We start from the raw sequence: 27,857 nt of genomic DNA, 5'->3' as shown, positions 1-27,857 counted from the left end.
CAGTTCATGCTTCTGAGGTTGCTCCAAGTTCTGCAGAGACCAGCAGCATTACATCAGTCTCAGAGAAGGTATTCCATGCTCCCACAAGACCTGGATCAGCCAAAGAGCTCACCATGAAGGGTAACAGCATGGATGCCTGCAAAGGAAGCAAGTGCTGCCTGACATGGTTGGAAAACCACTGCAGCAACGCTATTTGCACAGCTTATTAGACAACTAAGAGAAATCCCCACTGGGCCTAAGCTGTAATTTGGAATCTGCTTGGCAGAGAATGGTTTTAGACACTGAAAAGGTTTCCTCAGAATGCCTCATATCTCCAACAACCACAATTAACAACAGAAGGCTCCAAAATCCAAACCCAAACCCAAAATGAAACATATGGCATGTAAGTCTTTACAAACAAACCCTTTATTAAGAACAAAATCATACAACTTGTAGGAAGTTCCCTAAGGGCATGATATATTACAGATCTGTACTGGTACTAAGGAACCAAAATGGCAAACAGGCTGGGGAATTTGGGAGAGGAAGTCCCTGGAAAGACTTCACTGTACTCCCACCACTACCAGCCGGCCCTACTCTGGTCCCCGTAGCCTCCCCGGTACCCCCCTCCTCCCCCTCCTCTATAGCCGCCCCCAACTCCATAGGGGCTCCCTGGGTATCCTCGTGCTCTGGAGCGCCAGCCGGAGTATCCGGAGTATCCGTACCCCCCGTACCCTCGGCCCCTGGGGGGGCCTCCCCAGCCCCTGGAGCCGCCGTTGTCGTAGCGAGTCATCTTGGGGGGGCGGGGGCCGTCCCCAAACCTGCAACGACAAACAGCAGAGCCTTGAGACAGCCTCACAAATCCCGCTTCCTAAAGGCTGCAGGAACTGCCAAGATCCTCAGCTGAGCCAGGTCTGGTTTCTGTAACAGAACAGTGTTGGAACCACACCTTTTCCACTTCAGAAGCTTTCCTCTGCTTCAGAAGCAAGGCATGAAAACAAGGGGCGATGGAGGGGTGCAAGCCCGGCCAAATATTTATTTCCACAAATACGTTTGCCCAAAATAAATCTGGATTATCTTTTCTTTAAAAAGTCACAGTGTTTTGCAAAGAGGTGATGACAAGCTTTTATTGCTGAGATTCATGTGTCCTTCCTGTGGAAACAGGCGGTGCTCTGTCCCCACCAGGCTTTGCAGGGAGCGTTCCACACATCCAGGAGCCAAAGCCCGCGGCTCCTGCGCCGCCCCCGGGCTCACCTTGTGTTGGCAGCCAGGAGGGCCATGCCCGCAGCCGCCGGCCTGGAGAGCTGCCGGATCACGGTCAGCATGCGCTCGTGTGCCGGGTCCAGCTGCCGGAGGATGCCGGGATCTTTGGTCACCTCCACCACCAGGGCCTCCACGGCGGCGCGCAGGGCCGTGATGCAGGCGGCCGGCGTGTGCGGCATCCGCAGCTTGATCCTGCAGCACAGAGGAGGGTCAGAGCCACCCCCACTGCCGGGCACCAAGATAGCCCGGGGAGCGGCTCCTCCTTGAGCCACAAACCTCCAGGCTCATCTCTGAAGTTCTAATTTGGGGCAGATTGGCCCCAGTGAAGGGCCAGATTCGAAAGATCCCTAAAATTTGACATTGCTAAAATGTAACTATTCTTCTGTCGAAATTTGCTCTTGAATTAAAACAAAGGGCCATGGAGATGCTCCAAGGGCTGGAGCCCCTCTGCTCTGGAAACAGGCTGGGAGAGCTGGAGTTTCTGGAACTCCAGGGAGACCTTAGAGCCCCTTCCAGTGCCTAAATAGGGCTTATAAAAAGGAGGGAGAGGGATTTTTTTATGCGGGCAGATAGTTACAGGACAAGGTGTAATGGTATCAAACTGCCAGAGGGCAGGGTTACATGGGATATTGGAAGAAATCCTTCCCTGTGAGGGCGAGGAGGCCCTGGCACAGGTTGCCCAGAGAAGCTGTGGCTGCCCCATCCTTAGAAGTGTCCAAGGCCAGGTTGGATGGGGCTTGGAGCAACCTGGGATAGTGGAAGGTGTCCACCTGAGATGAGCTTTAAAGTCCCTTCCAACCCAAACCATTCTGGGACTCTGTCATTCTATGCTCAGATAATATCAATATGTAACTTCTTGCATCAAAACAGAAAGATACAAAAATAAAAAGTGAACTAAGAACACGAGGCTCCAAGATTTTGAAAGCTCCAGGCCACCCTCAAAAATGCTAGTGAATTAAGGTTAAGCATTTCTTTGCCTCCATTTTACCAACCAGGGGGAAAAAATGAAAGAACAAAAAGACACCCAGATGGTATTTGGTCATGGCCACAAAATTTACACTGCCAGAGGCAATCACTGCTCTCCTCAAGCTGTTTCCAAGACTTGAAAACAAGGTTTCCTCAGCCTCTGTCTGAAGTGGAGGCCCAAAACTCCTACTACCTCTTGCTCACCTTCTAGTTAAAGAGGAAAAATCCAGCAGTTTTTACGGAAACTGCCTGGTGTCCTGTTTTCAGCTGAAGCAGATAATCTGCATGGAACAGAGCTCCAATAAACCCCTCCCTTCCTCACAGGAAACAAAGGTGATGCCTTCCCAACACACCTGTGGTGCAGGGCCCCGCTCTGGGGTCCCTGTTCTAGGGATATTTGTGTCCACAGAACTGACACTCCCCCTCAGTCAGGGGGCTTGGAACTGGATGGGCTTTAAGGTCCCTTCCAACCCAAACCATTCCATGATTCCATGATTCTGAGCACCAAGGGGGTCCATACCAGTCATCCACCAGAATGAGCTCCCCATCTGACAGGACTTTCTTGGAGGCAAAGAGGAGCAGCTGCAGTGGGCTCACCAAGGTCATGGTTTTGGCAGAGATGGCTCGTGTTCGAATCTGCAGGTGAGAGAGGAAAACAACTCTTGGAATGGAAAACAGATCCTTACCTTCCCCTGGACACTGAAACTGGAGAGTTTTGTGAAAAAAAACCACCCAACACCACATGAAAAAAATCTAGGTAAAATGTTAGGAGATTACAAGAGCAAGTGCACAAACAAAATTTAATGCCAGGCTGATGTTTGGAGTGTTTCTGTACTGGCTGGTGTAAAAAAACCCCATCAAAACCCAACAGCTATTTAGAAATACTCATCTTCTGTGTCTGCAGTTATGCAGCTGGGGTTTAGCAAGAGCCATCTCATGCTGTGCCAGCCTAAAAATGACCAAGGCACAGCTGAATTATCTTCCCACCTTTTGCATTGCTGGGGCTGTGATGAAAAGCTGCTTCAGTAGAGTCCTACTCGTGCAAGTGTGCCAGCCTGCTTTCTCATTTTATAGAAACGAGACCTTAAGCTTGAACTCGAAGTGAGCACTTGGATTTCTGACCTGAGCCAGAGATAACAGCCCTGACTACCCAGATCCTGCCCCTCACTTTAAAGAGGAACAGAAGAGCAGCACTTTAGATTTCAGCCTCCCACCCTGACAGCTCCTCTCTCCCTCCTTCTTTCACACAGCAGAATTTGTTGTACTTGTTTGTCCTCAGGGAGAAGATCTGCTCCTACCTGGAAGTTACCACACACACTCAAAAGAGAGAAACTTCCAGAATAAAAACTGTGGCCAGGAAATGGCCGGTGCAGAGCCCTGAAGCTCCTGGTGAGACAGAGGACGCCATGTGCAGCAGCAAATGAACAACCACACCTCAGAGAGGAACCTCCCTTCAGCAGGTACCTCCTGGGCAGGGAGAGAGCTGCACACAAACCCTTCCTGCCCCCCAGCCTCACCCAGCTGCTGCCGTAGCCACTGCTCAGCCACCATCTTAGTCACCCCTCGTTTGCCATGTGTATGTTGGTTTAATAAAGCAAAGCTTTTTGAGCTCAAAAGTCTTTTAGTGTTTTCAGAGAAGCTCAATTTAGAGAGATGGTAGAGGGGGACTGAAGGTCTGACCCTCCTGGGATCCTGACACAGAGAGTGAAGAGGGGCAAAGCCTCACCACAGCTCTGAACTATGGATGTGAGAATCCAGATTATCAAGGCAAGATCCCAGCCAGTGCCCAACGGGTTTAAAATTTAATTTATTACCAAACATAAAAGCATTGCCTTTGTTTGCTCCTACAAATACGGGTAAGCAGGAGCAGCTGAGTTCATGGAGGCCATCACTGGAGCACAGGAGATCTCACAGGGCTTCCAGAGACATGTAGGTACGTGCTGAGTACACCAGATCCAGGGGATGGAGGAGCACATCCCGGGGACCCTGGGGAAAGCATCCTGGGGTTCTTAAGAGATGCTTGGGAAATGGGAATTGCCCTCGGCAGATGACAAACTACCTTCAGGCTGAAACAGGAGCACCCCACTGCCATATTCCATGCCCCTCTTTTCTCCCTGGATTCATAAGTAGCTGAAGTGATAAGGGTAAAAATTCTCTGGTGCCTGATGAGCAAGGAAGAGCTCCCAAAACAAACTCTGAAAGAAGATAATCGTTTAGATTCCTCTTGTGATCTGTCTGTTGTCACAAAACTCACAGGAACTTTCTACTGAATGTGGTTGACTTGAAGCTCCTGGGAGGCTGAGTGACACCAGGACCACATAAAGTTCACTTTCTGGAAAGCAAACCAACCAACAAACAGCCCCTCCCCAAAAAACAAGCTAAATATTGCACAGTCAGGTTTTTTCCTTATGGCTTCTTTACCAAGAAGAGCCTCTTGAACAATCTGGCAGCACGTGATCAAGAACAAACCCAAAAGCTTTACCTTTTCTCCAAAAACGAAGAAGGGTGATGGATACTTGATGTCCTGGCTGCTGAAAGGGCAGTTGACAGATGATTTGTGGATGAGAGCGTTGTGCCCCTCCGTGGTAAGAATTTTCCTTTTCTCCTTGTGGTAGCAGACGTTGGGGTAGACCCCAAAAGCCAGCAGGGAGATGACAACATCCAGGTTATTATCTGGGCCAGTGTTGTTGAACGGCTGAGTCATCAAACACTCTGTTGGCAGAGAACAGAGGAATGGCTCAAATCCACAGGACATCGAGGAGAGCACAGCAGAGCTGTTTAGGATCCTGGATCAGAGCGGGGTTGTTTAGGATCCTGGACCAATGCATTTTCTGATTCAGTCCACTGGTAGAGGTGCATCTGCTCCCCAATGACCTCTGCGCTCAGAGCATTTCAGCTCTACATTCAACTTTTAATTTCTTAATGGAGAGCAAAAAGCTGAAAAATACTGCTAACAAGGAGGTATTTTTCTTTCCCAAACTCTTTGTAAACAAGGAGAGAGGGGGTTGCCCAGAATGTGCTGTACCACAGTGTGTTTACTGTCATTTGTTCTGGAGACAGAACTTCAGGGGGAGGTCAGAATGGATGCTTTTATTAGTTTATTTGTTACAAACCTCCCCAGAGTCTCTGGGAGCTTGTTTTCAGGTCATCTTGCCCAGAAAGAAAGTTAAGGGTAAATGCAGCAGTGATCCAAGCAGCGTGAGGAGAAAAAAATTAAAGGAATTTAAAGAAAAAAAGAAAAAAGGAAAAGAAGGGGAGATAAACATCTACTAAATCCAACCAGACAAACCATTTCACTGAGCTCCTCAGCAACATTTGGCCAATTCAGAACCTGGTCAAGTTTAAGAATTTTATTTTTTCCTAGAAAATGGAATAATTTGGCATACTGCTGCACATCCCTCCTGCAGCAGGAGTCACAGGGAACACAACACTGTTCAGCTCACACAGACTCCCTGCTCAGGCTAAAGGAAAGGAGGGGGAAGCACAGCACGTTTTGGAGACGTAAAAGTGAAGGAGAAAGAAAACCAGGGAGGTAACACTCTAAGGACAGCTGCTTAATAGATTTTCAATCCTGCAGTCCTAACCTCAGCCTTCAAAACCAACCTGTGTTGCACCACAGCCATCACAGCTTCTCTGCTTTAAGAGACAGTACTAAAATTCCATCTAAAAGCAGAGCAGTGTTATGGCAAATCCACTAAACCCTCTGTGCTTGTGTGTTCAACACAGACTGTTCCTGCTTATTTATTTATCATCTCAGAATGAAAAATGCAAATTCTTAAATTATTGTGTCCAAGTAGAATCACCTTCAGGGAAGCCACAACTAATAAGTATGTCTTTCAGCTGGACTTTTGCTTCCCAAGTCATTCTAAGAGTGGCCATGCTGAGTCTTTTGTGCTCACAAAACCTCTTCTCTGCTTCTTCACCACCCATTCTGAAAAGCAAACAGAGGGAATTACAAGTCTGGTCAGGGAAGGGGAAAGCTCACACTGTGTTACCCACGACTCCCCCTCAGCTGCTGCACCAGACAACGTACCTTGCATCGTCCCAGGCCTGGAAGACAGAGAGCAAAGCCACGTGATCCGAGTACCTGGTCCCAGCAAAATTCCTATGGACGTAACCCAGGCGTTTGCCCTCACTGATGAAGGGCTCAGGGAAACAGGTGGCAGCAGAGATGGTACAAACAGCATCTCCCACGCTGAAAGGAGCCACAGAAGGGATCAGGGTCATTCAGTTCCTGCTGCAGGCTGCTGGTAGCAGTGCAGCTTCTCTGCTACAGACCTCAGTAATCTCGCCCTTATCTACCAGAGTTCTTCACTGAAACACTTCTCTGGAAGTGGATGTTAAATCAGGTCTATCTTCCCTCCCATCCTCCCCATCCACACACCATCTTCTTTTGGTGAAAAGGACCCTGCAGCCATCACAATGACAAAGCAAAACCTGGGGATTCATTTTAATCCTTACCTCAGTGCCGAATTCCATGTCTCCCCGCCTCTAGTTCACGGTTATACTTAAATGTTTCCAGTCCCACTCTTAATTCATAAATATTCAGGCTCCACTGATCTGTTGCAGTGAACTCTCAGTTTCATAACTACTTCGTTCCCTACACTGAAGTTATTTCTCCTCTGCTCCCATGAATATTCAGTCTACTCTCCCCAGCTGCAGCACTTATTGCTCATCTAGATATATTGTTTTTTCTCTCACACAGTGCATGTCAAGAGGCTCAGGAACTCAGAAAAACAAGAACAAGACACTGAGATGAGTACTCAACTTACTAAAAAATGCAGCCCATGATCATCATCTTGCCCAGACGAGGCTCAATGGGAAGCTTGGCCAGGATTCTTCCAAGAGGTGTCAACTCATCGTTGGAATCCAGGGCATCCAGCTCTGAAACAAGATGCCTTCTGATCAAAGGGGGTTAACTAGTCCCAGAAAGCCTTAGATAAGAAATGCAGAGTTTCTGTAAGTGTGTTTAAATAGAACCCCACCTGTACTGAAGTTTAATGTTGTTTACAATATTGCCAACCTGATTTTCAAAACTCAACTGAGGTCAGATAGATTTTACTTTAGCTTTACAGATGTTTTACTACCTCCTCCACAGTTAAAATAATCACTATTTAATTCACATACGTGTTTTTCCATTCCTTTTTTAGTTTGTTTCTGTACAAACCACCATTACATTGTTAAACTTTCTTCAAGTCCCTATATTTGATCTAATCACAGCCAACTGTGGAGTCTTCATTGCTGCTGCCAGATCACAGAATTCTCTTCCTCAAAAACAGACCACCACAAACTCTCTCTTCCATGAGGCTTTACCTGCCTTTCCCCCCTTCCATTACCTAAAAATCATCACCTGTATTCATCTTCAAAGCTATCAGGAGTTTTTTCACATTAAAAAAAAAAAAAAAAAAAAGCTTTGTAGCCTCAGAAATTAAACAGGAAAGGAAACACATAAAGGACTCCTTAGCCACCATCAAATCCATTTTTTCTTGGCACCTATTGAACCCAAAAGCCTAAAGAATACTTTGAAGAGTAACATCTCACCTTCCTGAAAATGTACTAGCAGTGTACCTGCATTGAAAAATCACAGGTCATCCAGGAGAGGGAGGCACCTGCAGAAACAGCTACTTGGTGTTAGAGCTGAAAATATTTGCCTTTTCCCCTGGCTCTGCACTTCTTATCTACACACTGAGAAAAGCACTAACAATTTTTAGACCAGAAAGTCATTAAAATTGAATACCTATCCCCAGCTCTGTTTTTCATTCTGGTTGCCCCTCTGTACACAATCAAGCAGATATTTCAGTTGTTAAAAATTTTAAGTGCTTATTTACTGACGTTTGCAAAGTGTGCTGAGGTTTGACATCACTGCTTTACATCTAAAGCATAAATTTAAGGTTCCTCCCTACCCCATTTTATTCATATTCTAGTTAGTTCCTCGAAAAAAGCAGGGAGACAGCTCAACTCCCACCTCAGTTTCTCCTGGCTTTTTATGCAGATTTATAAACTGGAGATTTAATTACCTGAGAATATCAGATCTTGGGTCAGCAAACTGTACAAAGCAGTAATTATACAATGAACTAGCAACCTCTTTTTTCAGTGCTTTTACAGCAGCTTTGTGAATGCCTCAGGCACTGGACTGAGTCTGTGCTGCACACAGCAGTGCCACAGCTGGAAAACAGGAAGCTGGAAGCTAACATAAGTTACTGGTGAAACAAAAAAACAAGCCTCGAGTTTGAAGGCTCAAGTTTCTCAAAGGAATGACCCTCCACTTGGGAATTCAAGTATTTCTTCAGCTGCACAAGCCACTGCCACCCACACGGTGCCTCCAGGAAACACCTCAGAGTGTCCCACAGCGTGTGCTGCTCACACAGCCCAGCGGGGGAGGTGCAGCCTTGCTCAGTGAGCAGGGACACGGAAAAGCACTGGGACACAGGGAACACAGCTCCAGGAACAGCCCGAGGGCAGCCCAGGTACCTCTGAGCGTGCGCTCTGCCTCGATCACCGCGTCCAGGGGCGGCGGCTCGATGGCCTTGGCCAGGAACTGCCCGATGCCGCCCAGCCGCAGCAGTTTGATGCTCAGAGCGATCTCGTGGAGTGGCGTCCGGAACATTTCGGGTGTCATGTGAGTCTGCAGTCTGGGATGAGAAGAGAACAAAGAAGGGCACGTTTCTCTGAGCACAGGCTTTGATCACCACGAGGGGTCATTGCACCAGCACAAACTACTCCCCTCCAAAGGCCCCGAGCCAACCCACGGCTCTCTCTGTGCTCCTGGAGCCTGGGCCCTTCTAGGAAATTCCATGCTTCTCCATTCTCCTCTGGGCTAAATCTGCACTGGGAATGCACACAGGGTGTAGCCCTCACATCCCCACTGCCCGCTGTGGCTTCTACCACGAGCTGACCACACGGAGCCTGCATGGCTGGAGCCCCATTCCCAGCATGGCTGTGTCCAGCCCTATACATCCCTTACCATCATCTCCTCTTCCACTCCTGAGAGACAACCTGCTTACAGCCCTTTTGTACAAGCACTTCTCTACCTGTCCCATCAACTCCAAACTACCCACTCCTCCTGCACACTCTTCTCTGATCACTAAAAAGATTAAGTATTTCTGCTGGATGTTTTCCAAAGGTAATTTTTTGGTAGGAAAGAAGACCTGATGGAAACACACAGAGCTCTCAAGTCTTTAGCATAGTGATCCTTTGTGATCCTTCAGCTTGCTGGTTGAAATATGAAGTCCAGGGAATGACTGCACTCAGCAACAGGCAGCTAAAAAAGGTTTCAAACACCTTGAACAGATATCCAGGTTCAGCTGGCACCAGATTTAGACGGTATCTCTCAAAAGATTATCTTCACAAGTCCACAAACCCTTTCCAAGGCACCACGGAACTAGTATATTTTGGGTTTATATTCTTTCAAGGAAGGTAACTTTAAAATCATGAAGTCCCATGATTACTTCAGTAGCCCAAAATCAGGTCCCTGTCAAAAATTGTTAATTAAAATCATTCCACTGTACTCGACAGCAGATCTAAATAAATTTGAGCAATTCAAGGAGAGCTTTTGATCAACTGATGCTTTCTGAGGTTACAAAAAGTTGAACATCAAAACAGTTATGCTCTAACAGCCAGAGAAAGGGGCACTGGAACTTTCATGAAGGAGATCAAACATAGAGTGTAACAGCTGTGTAGACTTTTCCAACCAGCAAAGAGATTTCCATGGCTCTAGTAACGGAGAAACAGCTTGGCAGAGAGAAGAGGTCAAAAGTTTCAGCTGCAGAGAAGGTGCTAGCGGAGCATGAAGGGGCTTCCTGACCATGGAAGGGGATGCAGAGAAAAGCAACATCTGCTTTCCCTGCTTTTTGCCACTTCCATGACAGAATTGAGTGTTATGTGGAGAGGCCAAGTGCCCTCAATGTTTGCAGGCAGACTAGAGCCTCATCCTCACTACAAAGCTCTTTTCTGCCTTGCCTCAATTCCCAAGCAGTATTATTTTTCCCCTGAGAGGTTCTGTAGGTTGCAGTGAAGCTCTTACTGGTAAAATCATCAGCTACTTATCCACCTCATACTATGGGTGAAAGCATTTCAAATAGGTACATTTTTTAGCCAAAGAACTGTGATATTTCAGTGTGAGTTGACATCACACATCTCTCTGTGCCTTCTGCAGTGATTTCCCCAGTGTGACCAGAGCAGCACACAGCAGTCTGGGGGTATTTTGTCCCTGCAGAGCACGGCCTCACCTCTCAAAGCGAGCTCTGCTGCACAGGTGGAAGCAGAACCCGGCCCGCACACGCCCAGCTCTGCCTTTGCGTTGCTCCAGGTTGGTTTTGGATGCCCAGACCGTGGCATAGTTTGTCATGTTGTTGTGAGCCGTGAACAGCTTCACTTTTTGCCTGTTCCAGGGGGAAAAAAACCACTTAAGATCAGAAGTTCTTCACCTTATGTCCTGCCAAATCAGTTCTTATTTCATTGCTTGAAGTCACATTGCTTAAGAAGCCAGCCACCCTGTCTGAGTAGCTGAGCTTTGGTTAGTTAGGCATGGATCTGGAAGCTAAAGCATCATTCTTTATAAAGCAATGCCCCAAGCCATACACAGAATGATGTTCTCACAACTGCCTCAAAAGCTTAAAATTATCTTAAAATCATGAGCTCCCCGGGTGCACTTTGCTCAGAGAACATGCCCAGCAAAGCAGGATCTGTAGGAGACTACAAAAATCTTCCCTCTTTTCCATCAGACAGACACTGAGAGTTTGTAACACTCATCTGGCAGATGGCATCCATCAAATTGGCATGGAGACCCATTGACACCTCATATGAATAGTGCCAGCTTGACCAACCCAGCCCACTGAGATGCCAGCGTGGTGTGTCACTGTGCTGACCGGCTGAAGACAATGCTAATTTGTCCTGAGTTAGAGTCCTCAAGCTCAGCTCTGGGAGCATGGGAACACAAAGCACCTCTGTGTGCTCCCAGAACGTTTTCTGCATTCCCAGGGATAGCATTTACAAAACAAAAAGCTGCTTCATGAACTCACTTGCAGGAGTCGATAACAAAGACCACGTCGTTGATGGTAATGCTGGTCTCTGCGATGCTGGTGGATAAAATAACCTGTAAAAACCAGGAATTGCAAAGTGACGTTATTGGTCTGGAATAGCTGAGGATGAACAGCACAATAAACTACAGAACTTAAATAAAAAATTCAGCAATACATTCCCCAAAAGCCCAGAGCTGCACCCAGAGAAGGCTCCCTTACTTTGGTCACTCCAGAAGGCACGGGATCAAACACTCGACGTTGTTCTTCCAGAGGAATTTGGGAATGCAGAGGCAAAATCCTGTACTGGTGGCCTCCTACAACAGGAATACAAGAAGGTTGGTAACTACTACTGTGTGACTCTCATTTCTTCTTTGCACAACATAAAAATTTCTGCTCATTCACTTCCACAACAAATTAGCTCCGGAAGCCTCTCATCCAACCCCCATCCTCGCACAGCCAATAGTTTCCTTCGGAAAAGATGAAATATAATAAAACAGCTGCTTATACCAAAGTGTGGGTTCATTTCTAGATGCTTCTGCATTGTATAGATCAAATTCCAGCCAGGCAAGAAAACAAGGACAGCTCCTGGAACATTCAGAGTCTTGATATAAATCAGCAGGGCCTCAATGAGCTCAAAAGAGGTTTCTCTCTCGTTCAGCTGAGCCATGGAGTGCTTTGTTTCCGGGCCATATTCATCACTGCAAATAAGGTTGCAATTGGCCTACCAAAAAAAAAAAAATCATATAAATTTATTTACTCAAACTATAGAGAGTGGCTGACCAGATATGTGGGTAGTTGTCTCTCAAGAAAAACTGGCCATCTTTTAAAAATTTCAAATGACTGGCCTAAACAGAAGTTTCAAATCTACAAATTAAAAGCTATAGAAGTGACAGTTTCTTGACAATGTATGTGAGTACTGACAATATCAGCTGCAAGCAAAGAAGGGAAAGAATCTAAATTTTCACCCTGAAAAGTTATCAACAAGCTCATGCTTCCCTGTTTCTTCTTCCAAGGTCACCAATCTTTTCATTTTCAAAAGCATTTCAGTCCTAGCTCTAAAGAGAAGTAGATTGACAAAACATGAGAACTTTGGCTTCAGTGAAAAAGAAATTCTTCAGTTTAGAAGGGCAATGGGAAAACTAAGTTGTATTGCTGAATTTAACAGCAATCTCAGAGATTAAAAATAGGAAAGCTGCTACAAGTGTTTTAGTTCAACAATGCCACATGAATTACACTTGAGTTAGAGCCCTAAAACTAGCACTTGTTCAATTTTTCATATGGAAAAAGGTCAAACATACGTCATCATCTTCACCACTTTCTTCATCCTTCTCTTTCTTCTTCTTCTCCTTTGGTGGAGGAACAAACTGAGTCATTTGAATACAATCTTCCAGAAAATAATCTGCAAGGACAGACAGGTGATCAGGACTGACTGCCAGAAACCTGTGTAATAATTCTTCTCATCATCTCTCCAGAGTCTCCTGATGTAACTGGGATGTTTCAAGAGTATGAACAAAACAAAAAGTAAAGCAGTTGCTGGAGGTCAACCAATGGTTTACCTTGGACAGGAAAGGTTCTGCCGTAGACCTCGATGATGGGACAGTTGAAGAAGTATTCACAGAACATACTGGTGTCAATGGTGGCAGACATGAGGACAACCCTGATTTCAGGGTAGGCCTGAATGACATCCCTCAGCACCACCAAAAGGAAGTCAGTCTGCACACAAGGAGAATAAAAGAGTCATGAACTTGCTACTCATAAAAAGCAATATCTTCCCAAGAGACCAGAAGGAACTACATAGACATACACATTTACTGAACAGGAGTTTTACTGGACAAGAGAAGTAACAAGTAGCATAAAAACATTCTGTAACCAGAAACTGTTGTCAGTGCCTTATTTTGAAATTACTGCAATTCCTGGGATAAGTGAATTTTAGGATTTCCAGTGTAAAGAAGGTAGTCTAAAAGTAGTCTGCTTCCTTCCTGACAATACATTACAGCCTCAGATCTTTATAAACTTGGTTTACACATAAAGTAGCCACAGTTCATAAACAAATAAAAATGTGCAGGTGTATGTGAAGTTTATAGTTCTGTTTAAACATGACATTTATTTAGTTTTGCCATGCAGTTAGGCAGGCCCTTAGTTCCAAAGGTATAATTCCTATTTCAGTCAAAATTTCAAAACTTGTATTTTACATCATTAACATAAAATTAATTGATGAAGAGAAAAATGTGTGTTGCAATTCCACCCAAAGGAGACCCCAAATTCTGTCCAAACAAGCTTAAATATCCTGTCAGAACTTTGTGCTTGCTCTCACTCTCATTGTGGCAAGGCTGAAAATGATACAGAATAATCAAGGGGACAGAAAATGGTTCCCATTTCTTAAATGACATTCAATCCCTCCCCTACTTCTACTGCAGGGTCTGTAAAATATCACCAGTAACACGACACTGTCAGTAGGAACAGAACTGCAGAGTAACAGTGCCATTCAGTGTGCTCCCCTGTTTGGACAAGATGTGCTTGTGCCGTGGTGTTCTGTTCTCCAGAGGGGACCAGGACATTGGAGATGCTAACAGGCAAAAAGAGGGCAGCAAGGAAGCACAAGTCCTTGCTCTGCTAATCAGGTAAGGAATAATTAAGAGCTTCTAAAAACATTATTGAGGATGGAAAACTGACATATATGTCCCTTAGTAAGACACAGTTTGCTCTCACACGTTGGCTACTACACACAAACACATCCACAAGTTAAACAGTAGCACAGAGAGATCAGGACTGCAGTCAGCAGCTCACTCACATTAATGTCTCTCTCATGGATCTCATCAACAATAACGTGGCTAATGCCACGGATCCCAGTCTCCACCTTTCTCAGAAGAACACCTGAAAAAGCCACAGCAGGTAAATGTTCCTGTAACAGAGCAATCTTCCCCCTCTCAGCCCCTGGTTTAAAAACCAGGAAGTGTGCAGGCTGCCCAGCCCCTTTTCCAAGCCATCTCTAATTGCCAGGCCTTCCTCTGTACAAGTGACAGCAAGGGCATGAAGCATTACCACCTGAAAGACTCTTTCACCCTTCCCACCCAATGCTGCCTCCCCTTCTGTCTTTTAAGAACAATTATATGGCAATTTTAGCTCCTCATGGGATAACTTCTGTGTGCTACCAGACCTGTATTACCAGACTTCTGAACAACAGCCTTAATTTTTCTCTGCACAACAGCACATCAGCAAACTTGTACCCAGAAAAACCCTTTTCAATCCCTGAAACAGGCATCGTACAAATTTTAACCGAACCACACCCCTGCTTTTGCTGCTAACTGAGAGTGTGGACCCATAAGGAATGAGCTGCAGAGGTAACAAAGCAGTACAGACCCACGGTGCAGAACATGATGCTGGCGTGGGGCCGAGGGAGCACGGACTCGAAGCGCACGCTGTACCCGCAGCTCTGCCCCGGCTCCTCTCCCCGCTCGTAGGACACGCGCTCTGCCACCGACACCGCGCTGATCCGCCGGGGCTGGGGGGAAAGGGTGTCCTGACTTAATGATCAGCTTACAGAACTTTATCACAACAGCACTGAAAGCAAGGAAATAAATTGGAAGTGCTACAGGTGTCCTGCCCTCAGATTTCTTCACGGAGTAATCATTAAACACCAGTGCGTGTAACGACATGTTTTTTTCTTCTGAAATGGTTAATTCTACATATGAAATCACAGGGCAGGGATATGAGGATACATGGGAACTACCAGCTGGCATTTGCCAAATCTTTTCCCCTCGGTCTGACGAAAAGTTTTCGCCTGGGCAAGGTACAAGCCAGATTATCCAAATTGAAGATCCATGAAAGAACAGGACTCCAAATGAAGACATACATAGTGCTGAGGTTTCTCCTACTTGTATTACTGAGGAGAAACCTTTATGAACGATGTCCTGCAATGATAATCAGCTTCTTCAGCACATCCTTCAATCATTTAAGGCCAGGCTGGACAGGGCTTGGAGCAACCTGGGATAGTGGAAGGTGTCCTGGCCCATGGCAGAGGTTGGAATGAGATGAGCTTTACGATCCCCTCCCACCCAAAGCATCCTGTGATTCTGTCCTAACTGACCTGTGATTTCTCATATCCACCCCAGAAGTGCACTGGTCACACATCCCCACCTGTGTCACCACGATGTTGCACTCGGCAGCCCGGCCGGTTCTGATGTGTTCATCCAGGATGTACTGGGGCACTTGGGTGGTTTTGCCACAACCAGTGGCACCACGGATGACAACAACAGAGTTCTGACGGACTGTATCCAGAATTTCACTCTCAAAATTCTTCAGAGGTAAGGCCTCTCTCTCTTCTTGAATCTGGAAAAAAAACCCCAGCACATTTCCAAAATCTCCAAAAATCAACCTGTTCTGCTCCACATCCATACCCTGTCTCCCTTTTCTACACTTTTCCCTTATACAAAGGAAAAACTGTGGAAGAACAGATAACAGTTTGTATTTTTTCCTGACACAGCACAACACATTCCCACACCCCTCCCAGTGGAACATCCAATCCTTCTGAAAATGTGTATTTCTGCTGAAATCCAGCCTTACACGCTTCATAGACATTATGTTCAACCCCTTCTGGAAGAAAAAGAGACTAGTGCAAGCACAGCATGTCACAGGAAGCACACTTACCCTCTGTAATTCCTGATCCTGCTCCAGACGGTACATGAAATCACTTTTCAGATCCATGCTTATTTGCTCTGGAGTGAGCTGTAAGTACAAGACATTGTTTGGAGGCTTTTTGACTCCTTATCTACATCCTAACTTCAATATCAAATCAGGCACTCCAACATAATCATCCCAAATGTCATCATTTCCTACATAACTCCCTGAAATCAGTTACACCGATGAGCTATTTAATGTCATTCATTCCAGCATATTAAAATTAAACATTCATCCTCAAAGAAGTTCCTCAAAAAGATCCAAAACACTGAAAAAGAACAATTGCTTAAATTGAAACACTTTAACTGCTTGAAAAACACACTCTAGTCAGCAGGAAGCCAATGAGATGATCATTGAGACAGGAGTTTTTAATGTAAGAAATGAACTAATGTAAGCACAAAACCACCCACAGAACAGCAGCTGAAAAGGGAGAAGTGAACAGAGAGGGAAATTCATAAGGCAACTCCTGTATTTTAACTACCAAAGAATTGCAAAGAAATTCAGATTTGTTACCAAAGGGCAAATTGCTTTTGCTGCAAATAAGTTTGTGCACCACGACTAGCACTGATGAGATTTGAAGTCAGCTCAATTTGCAATGTCCACACATATCCTGCTTATGTGTTTAAAACAACAACACCCAAATCTACATCCACTCCATATTTTTTAGAAGTCAATACATAATGATCAATGTTAAACTGAAGTCATTTATCGAGTGAAAGAAAGTATTAAATTACTGGTTTGGCCATATGCACTCAGATTCTCTGTTGTAGGAAACTCAAGTTCGTGCCCTGAGAGTCTTTTCTTACCAGGTTATACCAGCCAGACCAAATTACCCTCTGAATTTGACAACCCAGTAATTTTCCCCTTCTCCCTCATTCTACCATGCCACATTGTTGCTTTTCATTTGTTCCGTGCTGAATGGGACTAGAAATAACAAAAAATAGGAAATTTGGCTGATTGTGTAATGACACTTGGCATGAAGCTGTTTCTTCTCCCAGAAAAAAGTCCTAGCATGGAAACATGGGAAAGAGAAGCTAAGGAATTATAAATGACATGTCCGTGATCTTACCTTGTAATTTCAATTATAAGCTTTGTATGGGCTGCAGAGTGGGAAGTAAAAAGTGAAACAAAGCAGAGAATTGGGACACTCAAGACACTGCTGCTCAGTACTTAGTGAAACACAAAGTAAACACAAAAAATTCCCTGCCTCCAGGTCAAAAAGGGAAGAAATTTTATCAGTGGACTGTTTTCTCCTTTGGAATAGCTTATACTTTAAATCCTGGGGGGAAAAGCATTTAAAAGTTCTGGAAGCACAGGGAAAACAATCAACAAATCAATTTTTTAAGTTAACCTTACATTTGCCAGAGGACCCTCATCAATATTGCAGCCAGTCCAAGGGTTCCAGTTGGAATGAGGTGGTGACCAGGGAACAACTCCTGTGTGACTTTGTCTCCGTGATGGCTCAAATTGGGCCAACTTTCCGACGTTGATCAGAACTGGATTACTGGGATCTTCAGGCTATAATTCCAAAAGCAGAGAGGGCAAAGACAGGTGAATGCATTAAACAAGCAGGTGTGATGTTACACACTGGAGTACCTCAGCCACACACTCACCGAAGGCACGATCTCCAGGGACAGCTCCCGGACAGTCTTTTGCAGCTGATTTTCTAAGTCAGGAGACAGTGACACCTCATAGGGTTCCAGCTAGGAAATATTGAAAAACTACACGTCAATATACACAAAAAGACAGACTGTGGGAGCCAGAACTGTAGGCTGAACCATCAAACAGGGTCAAAAAGTATCATCAGTTCAAAATTCACATTCTTGAAATGTTTTGGTGACTTTTCATCAAATAAGAATCTGTAGATTATTTTCAAATATTTGAATTTCATTTCAGAGGAACACATTCTCAAAGTTGCTACCAAACACCTAAATAATACATATTATTTGGTGTGTGCGTATATATATATATAGAGAGAAATTTGAATACTCAGCAAATGCTCCTGTGTCAGAGAATGAATCCAAACAGCTGTGCATAAACAGAAATACTTAAGCTTGTAGAAATATTTTACTGAAAAAAGCGTTTGTTACAAATACTTTTGCATTTAAAATTAGTTACTGCTCCATTCGCATACCCATGAAGTTATATTTCTGATCCAAATCACTGGCCAGAACAGAAACAGCTACTAAATTAAAGAAACAAAATCGATAACTTGTAAGATGCTAAATATGGAGAGCAGACTCTAACTCACTCGTGTTTATGGCAGTGCTTCTGTGTCACGAAAGGAAAGCAGGAATTCCGGCCCCTCCTCCCAAACTCACCGACTCTCCTTTCTTCTTTGTCTGCCCAGAGTAAGGCTCGATGACCCCGAGGTGGTAGAGCTGCCTAACCAGGGAGAGGGCACAGGACTGTGCTGCCAGCTTTTTGTTGGACCCGTGCTCACGGCTGAAGATCCCTGTGGCACACAGAAGTCAGAGCTGCAGGAGCCCATCAGAGCTTCCACAGAAGATACTACTCTGAAACAAACTCTCTGTACACACAGGGAAGTTTCAAATCTTGATAAATCCAGAGTTTCAACCTAAAATCCAACAGCCCCCTCCAGCAGCTGCCTCACACTGGCTGTGTGATGCTACTTACTGACAAGTCCCGTGAAGTCTTCCCGCACTCAGTGTGCATGATTATCCAACACCACCCAGTAGCATCACACAGAGGATCCCTCACCTCTGGAAGTGGCTCCAACACGTAACTATGATAAAGTCTGTACCCATAAACATTCCTCCGGACCAACACCTGCCTCTTGGTAAGTTAAAAACTAAATAGGAACACTTACTTCTGCCCAGCTGCTTCACATAAATGGTCATTTCTGCATTAAAGCTCCTGCAAGAGAAACAACACAAAGGTACAATTACCAATAGCTGACACTGCAAACATATTCACTCTTTCCAATATTTCTAGGCAAAGACACCTCTGTCCTCGGTTAGAAATTGTCAACTCATCAGTGACCAAGGTAAAATATTACTGCTTTTAGTCCCTTTAACCCCAAATTAGTCTGTAACACACCTGCCATCAATAGAACCAGGAGATTTGATAAGAAGAATCCCGCAAATGCCACTGTTCAGCATTGAAATTTAAAGCCTTATTATTAGGAAATATGTTCTGAGCTGTCCAAGTTTAAGGAAACAATTATAAAGCAGGTAGGACGTTAATGTAACATTAATGTGCACCCTACTGTACCATTAACTGTATCCCACATTAGTGATTAGATGATCTAATCACACGATTATTAGATTAGATCTAATCACTAATCACACTAGTGATTAGATACTAGTATAACACTAGTAACTCACTAGTAACCTGTGTTTCACAACTCAGATGCACCATTTGATACAGCTACTCTGCTTTTTACCACATGATTGGCCAGCCCAGAGCACAGCCAAAACCAAACCAGGTCATTCAGTCACAGACCACAGAACTTATCTGCACAGGAGGAGACAGAGTACTTGAATTTGCATGAATTTCCATTCCCTTGTTGCCATAATCTGGGAACAGCAGAGCAACTTGTTACTGAGCAACTTCCTGAGCAACTTGTTACTCGAGTAACAGAGTTCCTCAAGGTAACTCTGCGTAGCAAACCTAATAGTTTGCTTAGCAGGCATGGGACCAGTTTGTTTAAAGGTCAACTGGTATACTGATCACAGAATCATAGGATCATGGAATAGTTTGGGTGGGATGAGACCTTAAAGCTCATCCAATCCCACCCCCAGCCACAGGCAGGGACACCTTCCACTAGCCCAGGTTGCTCCAAGCCCCATCCAACCTGGCCTTGGACACTTGCAGGGATGGGGCAGCCACAGCTTCTCTGGGCAACCTGTACCAGGGCCTCACCAGCCTCTGAGTAAAGAATTTAGGCTTAAAGAAAAACATAATCTTCAACAAAGGAGGATGGAAACCAGATTCGTGTTTTTAAGAACCCCAGACCTAAGCTTGTGTTTGCCAGATGAAAAATTAAAGCCAAATTCTTGTAAGACGGGATTTAACCCGGCAAACGTGACTCAAGACATGGAACTGGGCTTTATTGGACTGAGATCCTCTTTGGAAACTAAGCCTTGGCACTTGCCCAGCTGCAGGCAGAGCCTTGCACCCGTGTCCTTCATTTCTTGCTGCAAACAACCAATACGAAAGGTTAAGTGAGTGATTTAAATTTCAGGTTAGAGCTCCTTCCTGTACTACCAGCGAACTGACCTTCAGGCACAGTGGCTTCAGGGGTCGAAGGCCACTGGCTCTCAGGGACACAACGGCCACCTAAGACACCGATGACAGTATGTTTCTCAGCCAGGCCTACAGTCAGCATTCAATCTCATTCTCCTCCACCTGAGGGGAGAACAGCAACACCAGAAATCAGTTTGCAGCAGAGTCCCACGTGATTCCCTAGTCCAGCCATGTGAGCGTGCACAGATCTGTGGTGTCACTCTCCAGCAGGAACAGGAGGAGGCAAAGGCATCCCATGCTTCTGATGGAATCCCAACATGGAGGAGCCACATCCCACCCCTTAACGTTGTGTTCTTGCTTTGTGTTTTAGGAGAGCCATGTTTAGATTTACAACACATACCCTCCTGACATTATTAAAGTTTCTGAATCCAAATTTCCCAGTTATTACTAAGTTCTTAGACCATGAATGTGATTAACTGACCACAAATGTCTGAGAGCAAGGCTGACAGATCTCTTATAATTCTTTTATAATTAACATCTCTGATCATTACTCAAAAAGCCCAAAAACGGACTGGCAGGATGCATGGCAACTGGTATTTCTTAAAAAAAAAAACCTACCTAAGCTATATAACCGTCCTCAAAACTCCAAAACATCTGAAGTTATCCCCCTCCTGTTGCACACACCGAAAAGGATTGACTCCAACAGTTTGCTCTCTCTTAACAAGCCCTAGAACACATTAGGATTGCTAATTAGATGTTACAGCAGGCAGTGAATTCCCCCTTCTGCCATTCCATTCAGGGAAACTCACACAACCTTCCCTGGATAAACAGTAAACAGAAAACTCTGAAATGCCCTCTGGAAGAACAATAGCCAGGCTGAGAAACATACTGTCATCTGTAGTCATCTCATTCTGCTCCAGACTATCTACATTAAAATACACAGGCTTTCATGCCTTTACCTGCACAACGTGCAACAAAACGAGCTGCACAAAAATTCCCTAAGCTACAGGAGAAAAGAAATGCTCAGAAACTAAGCCTACAACAAGCATATTTTAAATTCCTAGCACTGCACAAACTTAACTTTTTTTGTCACTCACATTTAAGGGAAAGATATGGCCTTGTCTGAGAGATATAAATGGAGATGAAGTGACTTGAAGACAAGTTTTAAATGAGGATTTACAGCTTTCTGCACTGATACAAACATTTTAGATATTCTAAATGCTTGGAAGTCTCAACAAAAGAATACCAGAAGTCCTGCAAGTGAGACTCTCATGAAAGGCTGTAATAAGAAAATTCTCTTGTCTTTCTAAAAACATCAACTCTCATAGAACACAAGTTTACACAATGCAAAAAACCCAACCTCGAACCCAGCCAGGAGAATCCAGCAGCAGCAGCAGCGTGCCATTGTTTCTGGTCACAAAGCATTACCATATTTCACCAGAAATACAATGTCCTGAAGTTTTGATGATTTGTAGAGATTGTTTCCAGGGGTAAAGTAATAAAACCCATCAATTCTTTATGCACAATCTGCTATGAGTTATTTCCATTTGGGGAAACACATGCAAATTCTCTGATGGAATGGGCTGAAAGTCAAGAAAGAGTAATATCCAGCTGGTCTCAAGTGAAACCCTCAAAACGCCTTTGGGAAGATTCTGCCAAACTAATTTTTCCAGTAGAAGATTCCAGTGTCAAAAAAGTTAACTGTAATACAAAGAGAAATAAAATATCCTTAAAGCTCATTTCTACATAAGCAAATTTAGGGATGTTGTTGGTCCTGGCTAAGAACACTGTGGAGCACTAAAAATAAGTGTGAACAGCCACTGTCACCAAAGCCTTTGTACACAGACAGTGACTAAAACTACCAAACCTGTTGTGATCAGGCCCCATTTCAGTGTATTTATATTCTTCCTGGATCTTCTCCTTTTGGAAAAACTGGTTCAGACGTGCCTTGGCATTTTCCAAGGTCCAACCCCCGTGAAGGTCAGCATTTAAGTCCGCTTCTGACTCTGAGGTCTAATACGGAAAAGAAGAGTATCATTTACTAGTTTTAAACATTCTTACAACAAGTCTTTCAAATAACTCACCCAGATTCTATAAAATAATTGAGGCATTACAGAAAATGCTAGAGAGTCCTCAGTAATTCCTTATTTTCACAACAAAATGTCTGTACAAACACTTAATGTTCACAGTATCCAGAGTGATTTATTTTGTTCCTAGTTTAAGCAAATTACCTTTGTTAGAAGCCAGTGAGTAAATCTGCAGCTTAAGCTAAAATCAACAGCAAAATATCAAATGAAAACTCCAAGTTTGATTACAAATGCAAATAACAAATTAAAGGGGGTGAAACAGATACCTGTTTAAGAATTGAAGGAGAATTCCATAGTACGACTTACCTCCTGACCTTCTTGCTCCTCTTTCCTTGAATAATAATCTTGCAAATTCGCACCCCGATCCCACTGAGCTCCATGACTGCCACAGTTTCCAGGTGCTGCACCTGGGCTATTGCCTATCATGTGGACAAAACCAAAAATAAAATAATCCCCCCAAAACATGTTCTCAGCAATGGAGAGGCATTTCCTGGCAATCTCACAGGCCATGACCAGTCTCTCAGATCTCACAGTCATTCACACCTCTGCCCCAAAACTATGTCTGCAGAGTATTTGGGAGAAAAATCACCACCCAAATACATCCAAATACACACAAATTACAGTTTTCAGCCTTACCTACTTCACTTTTTAAAAGCAAATGTGGAGGAAGGGGTCCTCCCAGAGCTGAACTGGAACCAGTGACATCTCTAGCTGCTTCCTGTGCTCCATCGGGGGTGTCACCTGGGGCTGGCTAGAGAAGGGAAGGAAGGAAAACCTCACCACACTGGTACAGAATAAGTTTTATTGTTCAGCTCAAAACTGGTCAGGCAGTTTAAAGAGCTCAGGCAACATTACACAGTAGTTATCATCCCCAGTAAATATGCAATAGTTACTACCCAGTAGCAACCTCAACAGTAACACCCTTTAAAAACTGAAAGGAACACAACTATGGGTATTTGAACACTGAATTGCCATGAACTAACTGGCACATCAAAACCCAAATATCAGTTCTGTTCCCACTCTGGGTTTCACCCAGGCTAAAGAGGCAAGAAAGCTGAGAAAATGGAATTATTCTCTTCCTTCCCAACAGATAACACATAACTTCATGCTTTATTTACTTTATTTTTTTCTCTGAAATTGTTGCAATGACAGAGTTACCCTCCTCCTCAGCCTTTATGTGCTAGTCATTGCTGATGGTTCATGCAACATCATAAAAAGCAGAGATCCTGTCACATACCTGAGGAGCTGTGGCTGCAAGCAGTTATGGTTTAAAAAAATGCCAAATTTTCAATGTCTGGTTTGAGGTATCTGTGATTATTATTTTTTTGTTGCAATTTTTTTTTAAGTACACAGGATTGTGCATATATATCTATTATAATATGTATCTCCAAATCTTAGTTCGCAAAGCCTAGCCATGATAATATGTATCTAAAACAATTCCAGTGTCAGGTGTGAGTACTCAGCACTTTTAAAGTCAGGCTGCACCTCACAGGGACTCTGAGTTCTTTCCAGCCTCATCAGCTTTGCAGCTTAACCCGCAGCAGTATGGACCAGATCATCCCACAACATTCAGTTGGACTCGACAGTCTTAAGGATCTTTTCTACCCTGATATTCTGCATGTATCCCAGCTTTCCAGCACTGCAAGCACAAGTCCCTCACACTCAATCCTCATCGTTGTACAGGGGACTGAACTCCTGAGTGAAAGATAACTGGGAGCATCCCATTGCCAAGAAAGGTCAGGCTTTGGCAAGGAGAAAGAGCAGCTTACTCCAAAAGCAGGGACTTCATCCTTCTTCATCTTGTTCACCCGCACCAGGTAGTTGATGAAGTCTCGGGCAGCGTTGCTCTGTGCGTCCTTCTTGTTGGTGGAGTTGCCCATGCCCACGTAGTTGAACCCTTCCACTCGGACCTGCAGGGAACAACACACAGCTGGGTGGGTGAGAGGGGCCTGCAAACCAGCAGCACTGGCTGAAACACCAAAGTCTGCTTGCTCATAAATACAGCAGAAATAATGTCGCTAAGTGTTGTTATGTATCACTAGACACAGCCATATATTTCTGCAGGGTTTGACTGTATTCTTTGTGCCTACTAAAGAGACTCCCACATTCTGAAAACCTCCATTCTCAGAGCACAAGTGCTTCCCAAAACCTCGTGGAAGAAGATGAATCAATGTAGGAAGGGACCCTGGCAACACACAGCAGCAAACCCTGCCCAGGATCACCTTCTTCAACCATAATCCCAAACCCTTGGACAACTAGGACAGGAGTGAGCCAGTGTTCCCTCAAGCTTAGCTTCACATTCTTGCAGATAAAAACACGTGATTAATTTGTGATTTTTTTACTTTAGAGCAGCAATTCTATGTCCTGGACAATGATACCTCCAACCAACCAATAACTGTACTGGATTCACAGCCAGACTGTGGAAATCAGTAAGAAAGAATGTTTTCATGAGACTGACCCTTTCACCTGTTAAGTTTCCATGGATGCTCACAGGGTATCACCATACAAAAACCAGAACAAGAATATACATATATTGTATAATATAGAATATATACATTAGTTTCTTTATATTAGTTTTCACAAGAGTATGGAGAGACAGGCAAGAGGGAATGGATTTAAACTGACAGCAAGTAGGTTTAGCTGGGATATTGGGAAGGAATTCTTGGCTGTGAGGGTGGGGAGACCCTGGCACAGGCTGCCCAGAGAAGCTGTGGCTGCTCCATCCCTGAAGTGTCCAAGGCCAGGTTGGACAGGGCTTGGAGCAACCTGGGCTGGTGGAAGGTGTCCCTGCCCATGGCAGGGGGTGGGACTGGATGGGCTTTAATGTCCCTTCCAACCCAAACCATTCTGGGATTCTGTTAATCTAATTGCACATAAACCCACTTCATCTGAGTAATGCTCAATCTCAGTTAAAACACCTTGAAAACTGGTTTAATATCACTGTGCTTCTCAGTTTTGCTATTGACAGGGAAGACAAACAGGAAGGAAGGGTAAAATGACAAATTCAAGGTGTTTAGTGCAAATCCATGGCCCAGCTCAGAAACTGACCCGTCCTGTACACTCACTGCCAGCTCCTCCTCAGAGCCAGCCTGAACTCACAGCTCCCACATCCACACTACCCAGAGCCAGGAGCAGAGTACTGTTACAGCCTAGCCTAGGAGCCACTCCAGCAGGAATTCTTTGATACGTTTCATCTCAAGTTCAACCGCAGGCCAAACCTCTCTGCAAAAGTGACACACACCTATTTTAAGTGCAAGAAGGACCACACACACGGTGTGCAGACACTCACCACCCTTAAGAAAACCGATTCCTTTTCCCTGTAGCAGCATCCTTCCGGCTGCTTCCCTCCTGCCCCCAGATCCCCGGCAGCGACCCCAGACCCCCTGCTCTGGCCCCAGGTTCGCTCTGGCAGAGCCCCAAGCCTGCACCGGCAGGGTCCCCAGGTCCCTGTCACAGACTCCAGACCCCAGCAGGGCCCCGGGTTCCCCGGCAGAGACCCCACATCCCCCTGGCAGAGCCCAGACCCCCGTCACGGCCCCCAGACCCTCGGCAGGGTCCCCTGTCACGCGCCCCCCGGCAACATCCCCAGACCCCGCCACAGCTCCAGGTCCCTCCCGGTAGCGAGCCCAGACCCCCGGCACGGCGCCCAAGCCCCCGACAACACCCCCAGGACACAGGCAGGGACCCCAGACCCCCGGCGGGGCCTCCCAGACCCTTGGAAGGACACCAGACCCGCTCGGAGCCCCCAGATGCCCGTCGTGGACCACACACCCCCGGCAGGACCACAGAGCCCCCTCAGGGCCCCCGCACAGCCCCTGTGGCCCGAACCCGGCGGGGCAGGCCCGCACCTCGCACAGGAAGGTCTGACGGCCGCGGCCGCCGGCGGCGCGGATCTCGTAGGCTGGCATGACCCTCCGCCTGCCGCACCAGGCGTACAGGTAGTTCTTCACGTCCCCCATGGCCGGGCGGGCCGGGGCGCTCCGTGAGGGTCCGGGGGGCTCCGTGAGGGTCCGGGGGGCTCCGTGAGGGTCCGGGGGGCTCCGCGGTGTCCGGGGCAGCACCGCCCGGCAGCGACGGCGCCTGCGCGGGCCCGGCGGGACGGCGGCCGGGAAGGGCCCGGCGGGGCGGGCACAGCCCCGCCCCTCAGCGGGGAATGGCTGTCCGTGAGGGGCAGAGCCGGGAACAGCGCCCGGGGAGCGCCAGGAGCCTCCCTCGCTGGAGACATCCCAAACCCACCTGATCCAGGTGACCCTGTCCTGGCACGGGGGTTGTACTGGGTGATCTCCAGAAGTCCCTTCCAACCCTAACAGTTCTGGGATTCCCTGTGATTCCATGGAGATGCTCCGAGGGCTGGAGCCCCTCTGCTCTGGAACCAGGCTGAGAATGCTGGGGGAATTCACCTGGAGAACAGAAGGCTCCAGGGAGACCTGAGAGCCCCTACCAGGGCCTAAAGGGGCTCCAGGAGAGCTGGAGAGGGACGTGGGACAAGGGATGGAGGGACAGGACACAGGGAATGGCTTCCCACTGCCAGAGGGCAGGGTTAGATGGGATATTGGGAAGGAATTCCTCCCTGTGAGGGTGGGGAGACCCTGGCACAGGTTGTCCAGAGGAGCTGTGGCTGCCCCTGGATCCCTGGAAGTGTCCAAGGCCAGGTTGGACGGGGCTTGGTGGAAGGACAGTGGAAGGTGTCCCTGCCCGTGGCAGAGGGTGGGACTGGATGGGCTTTAATGTCCCTTCCCACCCAAACCATTCTGTGATTCTGTGATTCTCTGACTTCCTAACCCGCCAGACAGCATTCTGCACTGGGATATAGAGATGCACTGCTCAGTCGTGGCTTTGTTCCTGTCCTAAGGAAAACAAATGGAGAAATAGCTGCTTATTAGAAAGCCAAAGCTTGCTATTGCAAAAGGGATGTTTTTTTAATTTTGCATTAAGGTGTATGAACACAAAGAGATCAGACAAAAGCAGGATTTTACACGCACAGACAGTATCCCAGTGACTCTGGCAAACAGATACCAGTCTGAGCAATCTGACTGTGTGTCAGAGACTGAAATGGTTAATGATTTATGCATTCTAGGAGACTTTTGCAGGCTTTTGACTTGCATGATACCTCTGATGAGCAGTCGGCCCCTCCCTCCCTCCAGTGCTGAAGGTGTGAAGCCCTGAAAAGGCAAGAAGCCGAGCTCGCAGGCTTTTGACTGTTGATACATCTGATGAGCAATCAGGCCCCTCCCTCCCTAAAGGCGGGAACCGGGCGAGACACAAAAAAAAACTCAACACAGACCCAGGAGTTGTTGGAGGCTCGAGGCATGGCCCGTGATATAATAACTCATAACTTCTTAGAGTATGGGGGCTTCCCCCCTTCACCCCCAGCAGATCAAGGCCACCACTTCAACTGACAGACATGGAAGCATCGCTGGACCCCGTGGGCGGTGACTATAGACATCTGTCCACTCTCAGCTTTTCTTTCCCTTACTCTCCCTTGCTCTTATCCTGCCTTTCTCTCCCCTATGTATTTTCTTTCCCTCCCCAAAGGTTATCTCTGTGTCACATTGTTGTATGACAGCACCCAAACTGCTAGCATGCCTGTTAATACAGAATTGTTAAAATAAATCTCGTCAATATATGTTTTCAAACACCGATTATTTAGTGTCGTTTC

General features: G+C 45.9%; 2 protein-coding genes across 6 annotated transcripts in view; both read right to left on the bottom strand.

Moving 5' to 3' along the window:
* Positions 1 to 383: 383 nt before the first annotated feature.
* The window catches only part of DHX9 (DExH-box helicase 9), a 29,930-nt gene continuing 2,456 nt past the window's right edge, over positions 384 to 27,857 (bottom strand). The window contains exons 1-28 of one of the 5 annotated variants that reach the window (XM_027665255.1): positions 26,254 to 26,292; positions 26,047 to 26,214; positions 23,968 to 24,108; positions 22,835 to 22,949; positions 22,505 to 22,617; positions 21,979 to 22,124; positions 18,733 to 18,779; positions 18,224 to 18,357; positions 17,516 to 17,605; positions 17,259 to 17,420; positions 15,873 to 15,950; positions 15,363 to 15,554; positions 14,586 to 14,727; positions 14,017 to 14,099; positions 12,782 to 12,938; positions 12,524 to 12,624; positions 11,733 to 11,946; positions 11,445 to 11,539; positions 11,226 to 11,299; positions 10,434 to 10,586; positions 8,677 to 8,837; positions 6,978 to 7,089; positions 6,239 to 6,400; positions 6,009 to 6,136; positions 4,688 to 4,917; positions 2,726 to 2,841; positions 1,231 to 1,431; positions 384 to 797 (exon numbers count right to left, since the gene is read on the bottom strand). In XM_027665255.1, coding sequence (XP_027521056.1) covers positions 557 to 797; positions 1,231 to 1,431; positions 2,726 to 2,841; positions 4,688 to 4,917; positions 6,009 to 6,136; positions 6,239 to 6,400; positions 6,978 to 7,089; positions 8,677 to 8,837; positions 10,434 to 10,586; positions 11,226 to 11,299; positions 11,445 to 11,539; positions 11,733 to 11,946; positions 12,524 to 12,624; positions 12,782 to 12,938; positions 14,017 to 14,099; positions 14,586 to 14,727; positions 15,363 to 15,554; positions 15,873 to 15,950; positions 17,259 to 17,420; positions 17,516 to 17,605; positions 18,224 to 18,357; positions 18,733 to 18,779; positions 21,979 to 22,124; positions 22,505 to 22,617; positions 22,835 to 22,949; positions 23,968 to 24,108; positions 26,047 to 26,157 — 3,699 coding nt within the window. In that variant the 5' untranslated portion in view covers positions 26,158 to 26,214; positions 26,254 to 26,292 and the 3' untranslated portion in view covers positions 384 to 556. The other 4 variants (XM_027665258.1, XM_027665256.1, XM_027665259.1 and 1 more) reach the window with 4 other exon arrangements.
* Positions 27,076 to 27,857, bottom strand: part of NPL (N-acetylneuraminate pyruvate lyase) — a 9,307-nt gene continuing 8,525 nt past the window's right edge. The window contains exon 13 of the mRNA XM_027665264.1: positions 27,076 to 27,231. The gene's annotated coding sequence lies outside the window, so the exon portion shown is untranslated. The remainder of the gene's footprint in view (positions 27,232 to 27,857) is intronic.

Source organism: Corapipo altera, unplaced genomic scaffold (genome assembly GCF_003945725.1).
Source record: "Corapipo altera isolate COAL_440 unplaced genomic scaffold, ASM394572v1 316, whole genome shotgun sequence".
In the NCBI taxonomy this organism is placed as follows: domain Eukaryota; kingdom Metazoa; phylum Chordata; class Aves; order Passeriformes; family Pipridae; genus Corapipo; species Corapipo altera.
This window is presented reverse-complemented; position numbering and strand designations above follow the sequence as displayed.